The sequence below is a fragment of the Carcharhinus amblyrhynchos genome, chromosome 14 (genome assembly GCF_965287045.1).
Source record: "Carcharhinus amblyrhynchos chromosome 14, sCarAmb.v2.hapA, whole genome shotgun sequence".
In the NCBI taxonomy this organism is placed as follows: domain Eukaryota; kingdom Metazoa; phylum Chordata; class Chondrichthyes; order Carcharhiniformes; family Carcharhinidae; genus Carcharhinus; species Carcharhinus amblyrhynchos.
The window spans coordinates 54,351,144-54,370,865 of NC_137337.1; the positions used below are offsets into that span (position 1 = coordinate 54,351,144).

General features: G+C 41.4%; 1 protein-coding gene across 2 annotated transcripts in view; it reads right to left on the minus strand.

Annotated features, from left to right (window-relative positions):
* The window catches only part of scfd1 (sec1 family domain containing 1), a 262,452-nt gene that overhangs the window by 165,248 nt on the left and 77,482 nt on the right, over positions 1–19,722 (minus strand). For both annotated transcript variants that reach the window (XM_080202894.1, XM_080202895.1), the window contains exons 9-10: positions 16,776–16,861; positions 9,986–10,085 (exon numbers count right to left, since the gene is read on the minus strand). In XM_080202894.1, the coding sequence (XP_080059020.1) occupies positions 9,986–10,085; positions 16,776–16,861 (186 nt within the window). The remainder of the gene's footprint in view (positions 1–9,985; positions 10,086–16,775; positions 16,862–19,722) is intronic.

Genomic DNA, 19,722 nt, shown 5'->3' on the forward strand with positions numbered 1-19,722 from the left:
TGCTGTAATTGTATATTCTTTGAGAAGTGTTAATCACACAGGTAAACTTGTGCTATTTGACTGATATTTCAAAGCGATTAATATGTCAGCTATCTAAGGAATTACTCAAAGAAACAATACCAATGTATAACCACAGGTCTGGGTACTGCTATAATTCATACTTGCATCTGTTACCATCAATTTACTGAATTGGATGTCTAACTTCGGCTGCTCAATTTGTAAAGCAACATTATACATTTATGTTCTGCTACTCAGCTGTGAGGTAATGCTTGGTTACACTTATACATGTCTATAAAACAAATGCCCGACTTGTAACTGTTTGATTCGTGACCAATAAATGTTTTGGTGCCTAACTCGTAGTTTGGCTTCTTGATGATTTGGCAAGAAAGGTCTGCTTAAGGGTAATCCGACTGATGGTTAAGTTTATTTTGTGTTGATCCAGTGTAATCAAAAACTGTTCAGGAAACCGAATCTGGCAGAATTCATCTACACTGGAAGGGAAAAGTGCAGACAGCTCCTTTTGAAAAATAGAAGCTCAGGAGCTGAAGAATTTGAGGAAGTAATTCCAACAGAAGGATCAGAAGATAGGTGGTTTAGAGTGGCAGCTTCACACTTTTGGGTTAGGAGCTGAGCAGTCAACTACGCCAGTTTGCATGCTGAAACTGTCATGGTTGAGGTAGAGCAACTCAGGCAGGAGCTCACAGATAGTAACAAGACAAATGAGAGGACTAAAGCCTGGTGTTGTCAGACTTTTTACTGCGTTTACCCCAGTCCAACACCAGCACATCCACATCATGACTTTCTAAAATCAACAAGTGACAATTTATTATCTAACTAACCGTAAAACATTAGACAGGGGTCGTGGGTAGAGAGGTGGACTGGTCATGTTGGGGTGGCAGCGCGGGCTCGTTGGGCCGAAGGGCCTGTTTCCCGGGCTGATTTTGTTCTTTGTTTAACAGCGAACAAGTTAACTAAACTATTAAGAAACCGAATAAAACACGATTCTAGCGGAATACTGTTCAGATAAGTACAATTCCCACAAACAAAAAAAGTAGAATTTTAGTCACTCTTTAAGTTACAACCAAGTTTTGTGTCTTCTAATATTCTGGACCTTCTCTGTCGATTCTTCCTTCTTCTTTGGTACGTTCGCTATCAAGATGTCTCTTCAGACATAAATGAAGCTAAAAGCTGAACTAACAGCTATTACTCTGGCAGTTGCTCTTTGCTTTGTCCCACTGCCTCCTTTCTTTTATACCTGTGATGACTTATCAATAGCGTCCACAACAGGATTTGGTCCTAGTTGGCAAAACCATCAGATTTAAATTAATAGGTTCATGTGCCTAATTCAAATTGACAGGCCGAATTCAAAAACATTCAGAAGCCTGAAAGCCTGTTGCCTTGGTAACACAGCTGCTTGGCCTTTCAATACAATGTTCCAGTCTGAATGCTTCATTTTGGGCAATCTGTATGCACTTGCATTTTTTGAACCTTCTAAGCACAGAAAAAACACCACCTTTTCAAAGGGACCATGCAACGCTTTTTGCCTAGCATTTTGTAATTTTACAAACATCAATCTACAATTACTCTACTAAACTTTGCAACAATATACACCACCAACTTGTGGGCGGGGGCAATTCTCTTATCTCTCTCCAACACAGGAGTGATGGGCTAATTTGCCCATTTGTCTGGGGATGAGCATTAGAGTGGCAATGTTCTCAACAGCGTTGTGTAACATTATCAACCTGGTTAAAGCAATGTGCCAGCATCAAAAATCCATGAAGAAGCTAGCCATAATGTTACTGCTCCTAGCGAGGCACATGGTGACTCTCAGTCCAGGGGAGGGCGTGTAACATGTTGACTCAGGACTCAACATTAAGTCTGATATTCACAGTATCCCTTACGGTGCAGAACAGGCCATTCAGCCCATCGAGTCTGCACTAACTCTCTGACCCTAGCATCTCACCTAGATGCTCTCCCCTGCCCTATCCTTGTAATCCTTGTAACATTTACCATGGCTAATCCCATTTAACCTACGCATCTTGGGACACTAAACAGCAATTTAGCATGATCAATCCACTACTTTGCACATCTTTGGACTGTGGGAGGAAACCAGAGTACCTGGACGAAACCCACACAGACATGGGGAAAATGTGCGAACTCCACACAGTCACCCAAGGTTGGAATTAAACCCAGGTCCCTAGAGTTTTGAGGTAGAGGTGCAAACTACTGTGCCACCACAAGGTATACTGACAATATAAAATTTATTACACCTCAACATGCATCAGGCTGTGGAGAAATTGGATCTCATCAAATTGCAAGAACAACAACAGGAATTAGTAGTTAAACCGCTCATGCCAAAAGCTATCGAAGGCACAGTAACATTTCTGATGAGCAAACCACAGGAACATGATAACGGAACATATCAGGTTCGAGATGAAATAAAATTCCTGGGAGTTGAAGGAAATTGATGAGTGTGCCAGCTAGGCTCTTGGGTGTTTGCTGGATGATGTGGAGATGCCAGCGTTGGAGTGGGTAAACACAGCAAGAAGTCTCACAACACCAGGTTAATATCCAACAGATTTATCTGGTAGCAAACGCCACTAGCTTTCGGGACTTTACCCCGAAATAAACTTGTTGGACTTTAACCTGGTGTTGTGAGACTTCTTACTGTGTTTGCTGAATCCCATCATTACAACATGTGTCGCTGCAATATTCTCAAATGCATCAGTAATGATTCTGCTATTGCGGTGTTGCTTAAACTCTTGAAAGGAACTTCAAGGCAGTGCAAACCACCCCCAGGGCAGTTGTGCTTCTAACAGACAAGATTCCAATATAGAGGATCAGTGTGTGATAATATCAATACCTTCTGTGTAACAGATCAGACTCCGTTAAAGTGGAGGATTTTCATCTTGCAGAAAGGGCCCTCAGTTCAAGGTGGAACATCAATGACATCCCAGATTGAATAGCTCAAAAAGCAGTGAAAAGTCATTACCAAGAGGTTTCGGGAACAACGCTGTTATCAATCATAAGGGGGAAGATGCATGTGACACTGGTCACAGGAAAGGCTGGAAGATTAGAGGACATGGCCAGTAATCAGGCCACAATGGAAAGATTGTAGTGTGACTGGTAGGAAGTAGATTGAATAACAGCAGCTATTGGGTCTGTTGTAATCTTAATTTATTCTGAGACTAATGGTATCCCAAACAGTATAGGTGGTGGTGCTGGACAACAGGGGATATACCTTGCTCTTCACGGCTACTGACACTTTCCTCCCAGGAAATGCAAAGTCAGGAACAAGAGTCAAGATTTTGCACATTAATAAAATGATGGTTCGAGGATTAGGACTCCAGCAAAGCCATAATATACTATAGTAGATAGGATAGTAGATCTGAGGCCAACTGAGCTCCAGCAGAATCCCGAGGGTTTCTGGTTAATAGGGGATCCTGGGAAAGGCCCACTTGGGCCAGGTAATGCTTGACCAGAGGGACTGAAAGGGGTAACTGGAATAATTTGGCATTAAGCATTAATAGCTTTGGAGAAAATGTAGTTATAAGCATTAATAGTTTTAAAATAGTTCATTAGAGCCCATTCTCTACATGACAGTGTGGGAAAGTAACAATCACAAATTTAAATGGCCTTCACAGGATGGGTAAGCAAAGTGTGATAAGAAACACAGATAAAAGCCTTCTGTTAGCTAAATTAGAGGCAGCTTGCATAATTCTGCTTATTAGATTTTTATAGTGTTAGGGATGTTACACAGTTTTGGTATCAGACAGACACCTCAGAGGAACAGGGTTATGTCTCCCATGCATGTTTGTGAATAAAGTCACTGTTACCACAACTTCCATACTTGAATGCTTTCAATCTCTTATCACAACAATTATCATAGCAAATCATCATTGGTAATGATTTGGATGAGAATATATGAGGCATGGTTAGTAAGTTTGCAGATGACACCAAGATTGGAGGCAAAGTGGACAGTGAAGAAAGTTATCTCCGATTGCAGCGGGATCTTAATCAAATGGCAGATGGAGTTTAATTTAGATAAATGTGAGGTGATGCATTTTGTTAGGTAGAATCAGGGTAGGACTTACTCACTTAATGGTAGGGCATTGGAGAGAGTTACACAGCAAAGAGATCTAGGGGTACTTGTTCAGAGCGCCTTGAAAGTGGAGTCACAGGTAGACAAAGTGGCGAAGAATGCATTCAGCATGCTTGGTTTCATTGGTCAGAACACTGAACACAGTAAAAAGTCTGGTCAGGTTTAAGTCCAACCGATTTATTTGATAGTAAATTCACTAGCTTTCGAGGTTACCCTCTTCGTCAGGTGTTGTCAGACTTTTTACTGTGTTTACCCCAGTCCACAGTCCAACAGCAGCATATCCACATCAGAACACTGAATACAGGAGTTGGAATGTGTTGAAGTTGTACAAGACATTGATAAGGCTACACTTGGAATAGTGTGTACGGTTCTGGCCACCATAATGTATAAAATATAATGTATAAAATATATTATTAAACTAGGAGTGCAGAAAAGATTTACTAGGATGCTAACATGGACTTGATGGTTTGAATTATAAGGAGAGGCTGGATAGAACATAGACCATAGAAAAACTACAGCACAAACAGGCCCTTGGACCCATAAGTTGCGCCAAACATATCTCTACCTATTAGGCTCACCTATAACCCTCTATCTTACTAAATCTCATGTACTCATCCAAAAGTCTCTTAAAAGACCCTATCAAATCCGCCTCCACCACCACCGCCTGCAGCCAATTCCACGCACCCACCATCCTCTGAGTGAAAAACTTAGCCCTGGCATCTCCTCGGGGACATTTTTCCTCTGGAGCATAAAAGGCTAAGGGGTGATCTTACAGAAGTCTATAAAATAATGAGGGGCATAGATCAGCTAGATAATCAATATCTTTTCCCAAAGATCAGGGAATCTAAAACTAAAGGGCATAAGTTTAAGGTGAGAGGGGAGAGATACGAAAGTGTCCAGAGGGGCAACTTTTTCATAGAGGGTGGTGAGTGTCTGGAACAAGCTGCCGGAGGTAGTAGTAGAAGCGGGAACAATTTTGTCTTTTAAAAAGCATTTAGACAGTTATGCGTAAGATGGATATAGAGGGATATGAGCCACATGTGGGCAACTGGGAGTAGCTTTGGGATTTAAAAAAAAGGCGGCATGAACAAGTTGGGCTGAAAGGCCCATTTTCATGCTGTAAATCTCAATGACTCTATATCCAATGAAAAACCATAACACACATGGTTACTCCAGATTTGGGGCATCACACCATATAGAACATCACAAAATTATCAAAAGTTGTGAAACCACCATTTCTCCGCATTTAAATTTACAAAATCTGAATCAGTTATAAAAATACTTTCCTCTTCTGCTTTTAAAATCTTTTGCTGTTAACTATACTCCATATTTTTTTCAGACATGCACAAATGTTGACAATGTATCCCAATTACTTATTGTACATAAATGATCTAAACTTAAGAGAAGCAATGATAACAAAACTGACCTCTGGGGACACAATTTTAGTCAATAAAACATTAGCCAGTCACTTCTATCCTTTGACTATCTTCATGTCCATGATGTCATGAAGACAGAATGTCAAAAATGCTTTGGATTAAAAATAAATCCTACAAATACTTTCTTACTACCAAAACCAGTTAATTTAGTTCTGTACATGCAACGGACTGCATGCAAACTATCATCTCCCCTCTGAAAGATGTTACAAAGTTGGTGCTTGTAAAATTATCTTCTTAAACAAGATGGTATTTTAAAAGATATGCAGATGCATATGCAGTACACAGTACACGTTGTATCGCGAGGCCAGGCAGTAGTGTTGCCAAGGCAACAGGCTGTTAAAAGTTAACAGAAATAGTACAATCTGTTCTTCAGCAACTTTTAGTTGTTAAGTCAAAATAACTATCTGAGACTCAACAATGGAGAGAGTCTCGGATCGTACTATTTGTCTTAAAATCTGCGTGTGCACTTTTAACCGATTATAAAGCAAGATACTCCTCTTTGAGTGGTTAAGTGTTAGTTCTCAGAAAGGCAATCAACCTCCCCTTCGTAACAAAGTTTTCTAACAAGTTCTGCAAGATTGTTCTTAAAGAAATCTGATCTGGCAATTTGTCTGCATAAACTGGATCCAGACCTCTGGCTTTTAGTTTGCCTTCAATATCTACCAGTTATTATTTGCTTTGTCATCTATGAACTTGATAGTCAGTTAAGAATGGGTCCATGTGGCTAATATTAAGTATTCTGAAATAGAGCAAGATGTAATGCAAGATCTACTTGCTATTGACTGGAGATGTGGAGCACGTTATCTAAATGATTTCACAATAAAGATCACTATAATGTCCAGAGGAAGTGAGGACTTGCTTATGGAAATGTATTTTTAAAACTCAGACACAAGTATCGCACATGAGCTTGAACGATAACATACTCTTAATTCGGTCACTGTGTAAAGATGCATACAATATAACCAGACTTCTAATTAGGTGCCCGTATTAGTTAGGCACAAAGGTGAGGTACAAAATTGGGCAAGTACGAAATTATTCAATTTGGGAGGACAAATGTAAAAATAGAACACTTTCTAAAATGGTAAGACACAAATAAAACTTGGTAGGTAGATGGATCTGGTACACAAATCAGACACAGCAAGCAATTAGAAATGCAAATTGTATAATATTTTCCAGCCTATTTACAATAAAGACTAGGAGTTTTGCTTCAATTATATAGGGTTTTAGAGAGACAACACCAGGTGTATTATTACAATTGCCGAAAGGAGGATAAAATAAAGAACAAATCAACAAGATTGATTCCCAGTATAGGGGTGGTCCTATGAAAAATGACTGAGTAGCCTACATTCTTCGGGATGTAGAAGAATGAGAAACAATCTCACAGATACATAAACTCTTAAGAGGGTTTGACAGCATAGATGATGAGAGGCTGTTTGCCCTGGCTGGTAGGTACTAGGAATCATAGTCTCAGAATAAAAGATCAGCCATATAGGAATGAGATGAGGAAAAAATTAATCAAGTGTTATGAATCTTTGGAATTCTTGCAATGTAAATGGTCAGTCAATGACTAAATTCAAGACAAAAATCAACAGCTTTTTTTGGGCACCAGTTGAATCAAATGACATGGCATAAGGTGGATTGAATAGAATCCCTACAATGCAAGAGGGGGCCATTTATTGATATGCAGAGAGATCTGGGTGTACAGGTACACCCTGTACACTAAAGTGGCAATGTAGGTGGAGAAGGTAGTCAAGAAGGCATAGGCACGCTTGCTTTCATCGGCCAGGGCAACAAGTTTAAAAACTGGCAAGTCACGTTGCAGCCTTATAGAATCTTGGTTAGGCTGCACTTGAAGTATAGTGTTCAATTCTGGTCGCTGTACTACCAGAGAGATGTGGAGGATTTGGACAGGGTGCAGAAAAGATTTAGTAGGATGGAAGATTTACTAGCCTGATATGGAAGGCATTAGCTATAGTTTGATCTCACTGGAACGACAGAGGATGAGAAGCACCCTGATAGAAGTCTACAAGATTATGAGGGGCATGGACAGAGTGGATAGTCGGAAACTTTTTCCCAGGGTGGAAGAGTCAATTACAAGGGGGCATAGGTTTAAGATGTGAGGGTTAAGGTTTAAAGGAGATGTATGAGGTAAATTTTTTACACAGAGGGTTGTGGGTGACTGAAACTCACTGCCAGGGGAGGTAGTAAAAACAGATACGATAGTAACTTTTAAAGGGGTGCCTTGACAAGAATGTGAATAGGATAGGAATAGAGGGATATGATCCCCGGAAGGTTACAGGTTTTAGTTCAGATGGGCAGCACGGTCGGTGCAGGCTTGGAGGGCTGATAGGCCTGTTCCTGTGCTGTAATTTTCTTCGTTCTTTATTTGGCCCATCAAGTCTGCACTGACAACAATTCCACCCACACCCTATCCTTATAACCCCACTTATTTACCCTGCAAACCCCTCTGACACTTTGAGACAATTTAGCATGACCAATCCACCTAGTCTTTGGGAGGAAAGCTGAGCACCTGGACGAAACCCACGCTGACACTGGGAAAAAATACAAAGTCCACACAGTGACCCAAGCCCAGAATTGAACCTGGGTCCCAGGCGCTGTGAGGCAGCAGTGCTAACCACTATGCCACCATGTTGCCCTTGCTGAATACAGAGTAGATTACTCAAATGTCTTAAGTTCGTGTGTATCAGCCACACATGAACTTCACATGTGATCTTTATTGCAGCAAACATATGCTGGGCTGTTTATATTAATAGGCAATGGTTGTTTGAGAAGGATCAATTATCAGAACCAGATGCTAATAACCTCAACCATCCACTTTGTTGTAACTGTTTATTGAAATATTTCACAAGTGCAAATAAAGCTCCACAATAATTTATGATTCAAATATGTATTTTGTACAACATTAAGTGGCACTGCTACTTTCAACAGCCAGCTAGCTATAAGTGCCAGAACTGGGTGGAAGGAAATGAAATCTTTGTAGCCTTACTGCACCATCTACTGGTAAGTTCTGGTTAATACTGAATTAATGTGTATATATTTGAGGAAACAAAGCTTGTGCTGCAGGTTGCAAGTTCTGTTCAGTTAGGCCTGCTTATGAGGTCTAAGTTTTGAAAGATTTTGCCGACTAAATGGCCGGAAGTGCAAGCTGATAATGGGCAACGAGAGCATCTGGAATTCTGGTGAACAATGTGCATCTCTTTAACCAGTAAAATTAATTAATAATGAATAACAGTTAAGAAACAGGAGAAAGCGTGTGAATTAGAGTTGGTGAATTTAATGTCAGGTCAGGTGCAGAGACAGACAGAGAGAAAGTTTGGATCAACAGAAAAATGAAAGGAACAAAATGGTAAAGGAAGAAAGGTTAATAATCTCAATCAATGGTCTATAACATCCAGTCACTAGGACGTCACAGCATGAAGAGAGGTGGGTTGGGGTCGGTGGAAGGTTGGAGGGGGGTGCACTCCAAAAAAGAGTTTGGAATCCCAAACTCCATCAAAAATCCTCACACAAGGATTGCTTGGCCAGGAAGTTTAAACTACTGTTGCATAAATTGCCCTGCAATAGGAACCAGACATTGTGACTTATTGCTATCCGTGGGATCTCATAACCATTCTCTGACTATCCCCCCCACAACACTTTTGCACCTGTTGTCACCCTCCCACCATCACCTCCCAACAGCAACACCCCCCCCCACCATGCCCTCCTGATGGCACCACTTCCCCTCACTTTCCTATCCACTTAAATTAGAAACTTACCCTCTCTCTGGTTTCTCACAGCGACTGGGTCTTTAAAAACTTACCTGCTTTATGGTGGCAGCTCGTTCTGTTAAAAAAAAAGGAATGAGACCTTCCTCGTCTCTGACTCAGCTGTCCTCTCTACAAGGTCTCAGAAAGCTGATCCTTTCTCACCCAGTCATTCAAGGATAACTAACTAGGAGCCGAGTGGCAATTTGCCAAACTACGAAACTAACGGCCCATTAAATCTGCCTGTTTTTTCAGATGCAGCCTGACCTGCACACCTGTAATTGTCCACTTTCTGGGCAAGAGATGTTTTCCCACTATTAAAATGGTATGTTATTAGTTACTAGATGAAGTTTTGTTGTGAGTATCATGTGAAAGACATCTGCAAATGCAGCAACTTTGTGAAAATCATGGGAAGATTAAGGGCAAGATCCGTTTCTGCAAAGCTGGTGCTTTGCAAGTCATGGGTTATCTTTTCCTTGCTACTACCAGCAATTCAATTTGTGCACTAGTAATAACATGGGTTAGATAGACACTTCCATGTTTAACAAAACCTGGAACATTGTTCATCATTTCTGGTAATACTTTGCACTTCTATTGTAATGTAGTTCAGTCATTTTGTGTTTGATAGTTGTAAAATATTTCTATTGTGAGAATCAAAATGGAAATGTTAGTTACTTTCTTACCAGGACATCATGAACCAGAGCTTGGTATGTCCATGTATGATGTAATGGCGTTGCCAAATCTATATTTCTGTCTGCAAGGATTAATAATGGTCTTTGGAAGCTGTCAAGAGAAAGCAAACACGTGAGGAAAAACGACTGTGACGTATACAAGTAATATCATGGAACAAACAAATTGGATGTTCATAGAATCATAGAAACCCTATACGGCAGAAAGAGGCCATTTAGCCCATCGAGTCTGTACCAACCACAATCCCACCCAGGTCTTACTCCCATAACCCTACATATTTACGCACTAATTCCTCTAATCTAGGCATCTCAGGACATTAAGGGGCAATTTTAGCATGGCCAATCAACCAATCCACATATCTTTGGACTGTGGGAGGAAACCGGAGCACCCAGAGAAAACCCATGCGTAACCCAAGCCAGGAATCGAACCCAGGTCCCTGGCATGTGAAGCAGCAGTGCTAACCACTGTGCCACAATGCCACACCGTCTGCTCTCTAGACTGAAATAACAGGTCAAAAAGCTTAAACAAATAGTTTACAGCACGACATAATATAACTTTGGAAAACAGCATTCCTTGTTTAATTATTTTTCTAGATGGTATACTGCAAATATTAATGCATCTTCAAGCAATTACTGTATTAATTTCATTTTTATGGGAGAAACCACATTTTGATATTCACACTGATGAATCTGATGCTTACCATTCTAACCTTCAACATAAAAAGTAGCCTGAACACCCAGCAGCAAAACTTCAGATCAAGAAGTCAAAAATTACAAAATAGACCAAATTAGAATTTCATAAGGTTCATTTTAATGAACCAGAGTTCTTTTTGTTCTCTAATTTTGAGAATATTAAATAGAACACAATCTTTAGTTTTATTTCTGCTAACAATTATTAAAAGTACAATTATATTTATCTAATGATGGGGGTGGGGGAGGAGGAGGAGGAGAGAACAGGGATACATTTGCTCCTCCAAAATGACAACGGGTGCTAAATGAGTGAGTTACCTTGAGGAACTGCATCTCCTGTATCTATTTCACTGCTAAATTTCTGACCCCTGAATACCAACAATTAAGTTCAAATTGAACACTTAATTGTACTCTGAGAGATCAAATTAAATATGGTTGAGTTACCTGCCTGTCCATATTGGGGCACTCAGATACCCCCAAAGGCTTACACGGAACAGGCTGGAGTTTTGTTCACTATTAAACATCTATCCACATTAGAACATTTTTATATTATTTATAATGGTTAGGGCACCCAAAGAGTAAACAAATTGAAGATATAAGCCCTTCAATAAAGCTCTAAAAAAGAAATTAATCTTCCATTTTCTACTGGAATCCAAATAAACTTACAGAAATTGTCAGTTGATCCATCTGTTCTGTCAGAAGCCCATTCTCACATTCAGTGACTTAATGTAACATAGAAACTAGGAATAGGCTATTCAACCCAGTGAATACACTCTGCCATTCAACATGATTTTCGCAGGTCCATTATCTCAATGCCATATTCCCACTTTCGCCTCATACCCCTTGATGCCATTAAACTCTAAATTACCATCTATAACTTTCTTGAATACATTCAGCGACCTGGTCTCCACGCCTTCTGTGGCAGAGAATTCCACAGGTTCACAACCCTTTGAAATTTTTCCTCATTTCAGTCTTAAATAATCTACCCATGTCCCAAGATTGTGTCCCATAAGAACATAAGAAATAGGAGCAGGAGTAGACCATCTAGCCCTTCAAGCCTGCCCCGCCATTCAGTAAGATCATGGCTGATCTGAAGTGGCTCAGTTCCACTTTCCCGCTTTCTCCCCATAACCCTTAATTCCCTTGCCTACCAAAAACCTATCTGCCCGTGTATTAGATATATTTAGCGAGGTAGCCTCCACCACATCAACGGGCAGAGAATTCCAGAGATTCACCACCCTTTGAGTGAAGAAGTTCCTCCTCAACCCTGTTCTAAACTGCGCCCCCGCACCCCCCCCCCCCCCCCCCCTTATCTTGAGGTTGTGCCCTCTAGTCCTGCTGTCCCCTGGTTCTAGATTTCCTCCAACCAGGAAAATCATCCTCCCTGCATCTCGTTGGTCCAGGCCTGTTAGAATTTTATATGTTTCAATCAGATCTCCTCTCATCCTCTAAACTCTGGTTCAACTGGGCATGTATTCACCAATCTCTCCCCATAGGACAGTCCCTCGAGCCACAGTAGCTGCACTCCCTCTATGGCAAGAAAATCCTTTCTTTCGTAGGGAGATCAACACTGCATGCAACACTCCCAAGACTGGTCTCACCAAGGTCCTGTATAACTGCAATAAGATATCCCTACTTCCAAATTCAAACCCTCTTGCAACCATTTTCCTTCCGAATTGCTTGCTGCACCTGCCTCTCCACTTTCACTGGCTGGTATACAACTCACACTTCTCAACAGAAGGCCATTTAAATAATACTCTTCCCTGAATTTTTTCACATCAAAGTGTGTAACTTCACATTTACGCAAATTGCACTGCATCTAGATGCCACATGTTTGCCCACTCACTCAATTTGTGAAAATCACCTTGAAGCCTCTTGGCACCCTCCTCACAACTCTGCCCAGTTTTGTCGTTAACAAACTTGAAAATGTTACATTTGGTTCCTTCATTCTGGTCATTTGTATACATCAAGGATGGCACAGCATAAGGAAACCAAGTTCAATTCCAGCCTTGGGTGACTGTGTGGAATTTGCACATTTTTCTCATATCTGCATGGGTTTCCACCAGGTGCTCCGGCTTCCTCCCACAGTCCAAAGCTGCGCCTGTTAGGTGCAATGGCCACGCTAAATTGCCCCTCAGTGTCTCAAAATGTGCAGGTTAGGGGAATTAGCAAGGTAAATATGTGGAGTTACAGAGATTGGTCCTGGGTGGGATGTTCTGTCGGGTAGTCGGCGCAGACTTGGTGGGCCGATGGTCTCTTCCTGCACTGTAGGGATTCTATGATTTTATGAACAGCTGGAGCCCAAGCATCGATACCCAATGTATGCAAGTATCATTGCCTACCACTCTAAAATTACCTCTGTCAACCAATTATTGATCCATGCCTATAAATAACCCTGTATCCCTTGTGCTTTAAGTTTGTCCAATAACGTCTACCACTGATAAACTGGACAAGCCAAACTGTGTGTAAATTAAAGTCATCCATGATTACACTCGTACCTTTACTGAATGCGTCTCTAATTTCTTATTTAATACCTTTTCTGACTTCTCCATATTATCTGGGGGCCAATAGACAACTCCAAACAATGGTTTCTGCTCAACGTTGTTTATCTCCACCCATACAGCTTCCATATCATGATTTTCCCAGCCAATATCCTTCCTCACTATTGTATTGATTTCCTCCTTTATTAACAATGTTCCTCCTGCAGAATGTTTGAGGTGAGAGATGCCGTCAGTGTCCCTGCTGATTTCACCTGTGGGAAGTGCACCCAGCTCCAGCTCCTCAAAAACCACGTTAGGGAACTGCGCTGGAGCAGGATGAACTTCGGATCATTCAGGAGGCAAAGGTGGTCATAGATAGATGCTTCAGGGATGTAGTTACTCCAAAGAATGACAATAGGTGGGTCATGATGACAGAGGCTGGGAGGAAGCAGTCAGTACAGGGATCCCCTGTGGTCATTCCCCACGGCAACAAGTATACCACGTTGGATACTGTTGAGGAGGACGACCAACTAGTAGTAAGCCACTGTGGCTGGATCTCCAGCACTGAGCTCAGTGAGCCCTGTGGCTCAGAAGGGAAGTGGGGAGAGCAATAATTATTGGGGACTCGATAGTTAGAGGGACAGATAGGAGGTCCTGCAGCAGCGAAAGAGACTCACAGATGGTATGTTGCCTCCCAGGTGCCAGGGTCCGTGACATCTCGGACGGTGTTTTCAGGATCCTTAAGGGGGATGGGGAACAGTCACAAGTCGTGGTACACATTGGTACCAACAACATAGGCAAGAGAAGGGACGGGAATTTAAAACAGGAATTAAGGGAGCTAGGGTTGTCAAAAGGAAAAAGGAAGCATATGTAAGGATAAGAAAACAAGGTTCAGTTGGGTTGCTTGAGGGTTACAAGGTAGCAAGGAATGAGTTGAAATAAGAGCTTAGGAGAGCTAGGAGGGGGCATGAGAAATCCTTGGCGAGTCAGTTAGAGGAAAACCACAAGACTTTTTACTCTGATGTGAGAAATAAAAGAATGACCAGGGTGAGGCTAGGGCTGTTAAGGATAGTAGTGGGAACTTGTGCATGGAGTCAGAAGAGATAGGAGAGGTGACGAATGAATACTTTTCTTCATTGTTCACCAAGGAGAAGGGCTATGTTTTTGAGGATGAGAGCGTGATCCAGGCTGATAGGCTGGAGGAGGTAGATACTCTGAGATGATGTATTAGTAATTTTGAAAAACCTGAGGGTCGACAAGTCCCCTGGGCCAGATGGGATACATCCTAGGATTCTTTGGGAGGCAAGGGATGAGATTGCGCAGCCTTTAGCTGTGATCTTTGGGTCCTCATTGTCCACGGGATTAGTGCCAAAGACTGGAGAGTGGGCGAATGTTGTTCCTCTGTTCAAGAAAGGAAATAAGAATGACCCTGGTAATTATAGGCCGGTTAGTCTTACTTCAGTGGTTGGTAAGTTAATGGGAAAGATCCTGAGGGATAGGATTTATGACCATTTGGAAAGATGCAGCTTAATCCGGGATAGTCAGCACGGATTCGTGAGGGGTGAGACTTGCCTTACAAATTTGACTGAATTCTTTGAGGAGGTAACTAAGCGTGTAGATGAAGGCAGAGCAGTTGATGTTGTATACATGGATTTTAGTAAGGCGTTTGATAAGATCCCCCATGGTAGGCTAATGAACAAAGTAAGGAGGTGTGGAATAGAGGGAAATTTGGCCGATTGGATAAGTAACTGGCTATCTCATAGAAGACAGAGGGTGGTGGTGGTGGATGGAAGATTTTCAGGCTGGAGGCCAGTTACCAGATCAGTGCTGGGTCCTCTGCTATTTGTGATTTTTATCAATGACTTGGAGGAAGTGGGGCTGATGGGTGGGTCAGTAAATTTGCTGATGACACCAAGATTGGTAGAATAGTGGATGAGGTGGAGGGCTCTTGTAAGCTGCAAAGAGACATTGATAGGATGCAGAGCTGAGCCGAAAAGTGGCAGATGGAATTTAACCCTGATAAGTGCAAGGTGATTCATTTTGGTAGGACAAACTTGAATGCGGATTACAGGGTTCTGAGGAATGTGGAGGAACACAGAGATCTTGGGGTTCGTATCCACAGATTTCTGAAGATTGCCACTCAAGTGGATACAGCCGTGAAGGGGGTCTATGATGTGTTGGCATTTATCAACAAGGGGTTTGAGTTTAAGAGCCGTGGGGTTATGCTGCAACTGTACAGGACCTTGGTGAGACCACATTTGGAATATTGTGCGCCATTCTGGTACCTCACTATAAGGAGGATGTGGAAGCATTGGACAGAGTGCAGAGGAGATTTACCAGGATGCTGCCTGGTTTGGAGGGTAAATCTTATGAGGAAAGATTGAGGGAGCTAGGGCTTTTCTCTTTAGAGTGGAGGAGGCTGAGAGGTGACTTAATAGAGGTTTATAAGATGATGAGGAGTATAGATAGTGTGGACATTCAGAGACTATTCCTTGGGTGGATGAAGCTGTTACTAGGGGCCATAACTATAAGTTCATGGTGGAAGATACAGGAGGGATGTCCGAGGTACGTTCTTTACTCAGAGATTGGTTGGGGTAATGATCTGCCTGCTGTGATAGGGGAGTCGGACACTTTAGGAACTTTCAAGCAGTTATTGGATAGGCACATGGAGCACACCAGAATGATAGGGAGTGGGATAGCTTGATCTTGGTTTCGGACAAAGCTCAGCGTAACACTGAGGGCCGAAAAGCCCGTACTGTGCTGTACTGTTCTATGTTCTACCCCACCTCCTTTCCCTTTTTGTCTGTCCTTTCTAAATAAGATGTCAATGGTAGTCATGATGTGGAGATGCCAGCGTTGGACTGGGGTAAACACAGAAAGAAGTCTCACAACACCAAGTTAAAGTCCAACCAGTTTATTTGATAGTAAACCCACAAGCTTTCGGGGTTTACCCCTTCCTCAGGGCAAACGCTGAAAGCTTGTGGGTTTACTATCAAATAAACTGGTTGAACTTTAACCTGGTGTTGTGAGACTTCTTACTTTCTAAATAATGAATACCCCAAGATGTTCCATTCCCATCCTTAGTAAATCTGCAGCCATGTCTCTGCAACTCTATCGTTACTATTTATATCTATCTGTGCTGTTGATTCATCAAACTGATCGCAAAGGTGCTGTGTGTTAACAGACAAAGCTTTTCAGCTTGTCTTTTTAACCTTGTTATTCATCTTAGCTTTATTTCGCATTCTAGCCTGATTTACCACCTTTTCTTTTTACTCTCTTGCACTTTTGCGTCTTGCATTTCTGTCTTTTGTTTCTATCTTGTTTCTCCCGGTCTCCCTGCTCAGATTCCCATCCCCTGCCCTTGAAGTTTAAACCCTCCCTGACAGCGCTACCCAGCAGCCCACCATCTTGCCAACCCCCTCCCACGTCCTGCCCAAATGCAACTCCTTCTGCTTGTACTGACCCCATCTACCCCGACACCAGTGCCAATGTCCTAAGTTGTACAGAAAGTGTAAGTAAATTACAAAGCTTTCTTAAATTACGCTCAACTTCAAAGAAGCATTTTCTTCTGGTCAGGATTGATTTCTAAACACAATCAAGTTACCACATTGTACCTGAACTGTCCTCCACCAAGCCCATCTCCTGTGAAGAGACTATTTCTGGCATCGCGCAGGTTTTCACGCAGCTTCTTATCCAATTTCTAAAACAAAATAAATTGGAGTCATTTTCAATTGCAAAAAAATGCCAGTACATAGAGCAGAAATTAAGGAAGTTAAGTAGTCCAATCCATCACACAAACCAGCCTCCCATCCACTGACTCTGTCTACACTTCCCGCTGCCTCGCCAAAGAGCCAGCATTATTAAGGACCCCCACATACCTGGACGTTCTCTCCTTCGCCTCCATCAGCAAAAAGACACCAAAGTCTGAGGTCACATACCAACCAACTCAAGAACAGCTTCTGCCCTGCTGCTGTCAGACTTTTAAATGGACTTACTCTGCATTAAGCTGATCTTTCTCTACACCCTAGCTATGACTGTAACACTACATTCTGCACTCTCTTGTTTCCTTCTCTATGAACGGTACGCTTTTTCTGTATAGTGCACAAGAAACAATACTTTTCACTACGTTAATATATATGGCAGTAATGAAGCAAATCAAAGAGAAAGCTGATATAAATACATCAGCACATGCAGATAGTACAGATTGTAGTTTGTTGTACATCAAAATAAGGACTTAAACTTCAAATTATACTGGGTTGTGTAAAGTATGTCTGAACAGTGGAGTCCAAGGAACCCTGTATATTGGGCTTGAGACCACATTACACTGTGAAAGCAACAAACAGTGAGTGGCTGGACAGAAGTTCAGAGATGAACAACTGATTTAGAAGTGATCAGTCAAAGGACTGGGTGGGATTCAGAGGAAGAACTAAGAGCGTCAGCAGAATAACTGAGGCCTCAGGGCAGAGCTCAGAGCAGCCAGTACAGGATGTTAATTGGAACTTACTACTTTACAACTGTGACTACATTTCAGAAGGTATTTAATTGTCTGTAAAACGTATTTTGCATGTACTGAAGTCAGGAAAGGCACAACATAAATGACCAACAAGACAGGTCGCTCCTTCCATGACCTCAGAATGCCTCCAAAGGTCATTACAGTTAATAAGTTAATTTTTGAAGTGTGGTCACTGCTGTAATGTACAAAAAAACTTTATTTCCTTACCCTTTTTAATGTGATGAGAAGCATTTTCTTTGAGTGGGGCAAACCAATGCTACAGGAGGTTCTTGAAGCAGATGTCAAACTGTTTATTTGCATATGAAAAGAGCCAATACATGTTTCAGGCATAGGTAAAGGACAGCTCCGGTTTATTCTTACCCAAATGGTGGACGAAACTCTTCCAGTTAAAAATGCCTGCATTTGCTGTCAACGCAGTTTATACATGGTTGCTAATGTTCTCGCTTTCTCTCCATACCCATTGATGCAATTAAAATCTTTTTAAAAAGTATCACTTTCTAGAATACAGTTAGTGAATTAGCCTTCACAGGTTTCTGTGGTTGAAAAATCCACAGGTTGACTACTCTTCGAGTGAAGAAATCTTTCCTCATCTCAGTCCCAAATGGTCTTCTGATATCCTGAGACTGTGTCCCCTAGTTGTAGATTTCCCAGCCAGGGAAAACATTTGCCCCATATCTAGTCCATCCGGCTCTATTAGAACTTTATACATTTCAATCTCCTCTCATCTTTGTAAATTCTAGTGAATACAGGCCCAGTTGAACCAATCTCTCCACGAAGGATAGCCCAGCCAACTCTGGTAACAGCCTAGTGAACATCTGTTGCATTCCTTCTTTGGCAAGTATATCCTTTCTTAGGCAGGGAGACCAAAGCTGCATTCAACACTCCAAATGTGATCTCACCAAGGCCCTGTACAACTGCAGTAAGTCATCTCAACTTCTGAGCTAAACTGTCAACTCCTTTAGAAAGGTTTCCTATTCTATCCTTACCATTTGTGCCTAATACTCTCATAGTTCCCTTTAAGTTTCATCAGTGGATGCGTATTGGAGGTCAGCTTTGTGGTCAACCAATGTTGGCAAGAGCCACATGGTTGAAAATATGTGTATGCTTCCTCTCCACTATTTTGTACCCGGGAAGGGAGTGTGACACCTGAAAATGGACACTGCATGGCTCGAATTAGCCTTTTATTTCACACCAAAGATCAAAACTGCATTATTTACTGAGTTTGAACTACAAACTCAGACGGATCTATTTAAATACTGCTTACTTTTCAACCCTAAATAAAAATCATGTTGGGTTTAAATCAAATGATTCATCTCTGAATTACTAAGCTCTGGGATCCTAAAGTTCCCTGTTTCTCCATTCCTCATTCCTCCTTCAAGATGCTCCCAAAAATTTAACTCTTTAATCAAATATTTTGTTACCTGCAATAATATCTCCTTCTATGGCTCAAAACACTACTTCTGTCTGATTGTACTGCGAATTGTCTTAGAACATTTTATCACATTAAAGTTGCTATGGAAATTAGAGTTGCTGTTACTGATAGCCAGTCCACCATACTTTGAAAATGAAGTGAATGTTCAATCAGTGGTAGTTACTTATCAGACCTGTGAACTTCATATTCACTGAAGTGATGCTGGTTTTCTATGAATTTTGCGTTCATCAAGTTGAGGAACGATGCAGAAATTTTATTGTTTTGACATCAACTAGCTCCCAGATTACAAATGGACACTAGCTCCCAGATTACAAATGGACACTAGCTCCCAGATTACAAATGCTCTTTCTTTCATAGTTTCATGGAATATTTAACATGGATATGAGCAGGCAAAGAGGACCTTAGTTCAATATCTCATCAAACCTTTCTCAAACCAGAGTCTCAGGAGAGGAGAATACAACCATCTGAAACAACCACACCCTAAACTGATTTGTTTCACTGACTAATGGAAACAAAACATTTTAACATCAGATGAAGTGACTTTTAAATAACTGACAGCTATACATATGCAAATCTTTGAACTGTATATTAGGTCTAGTTTTTAAAAAGACACATG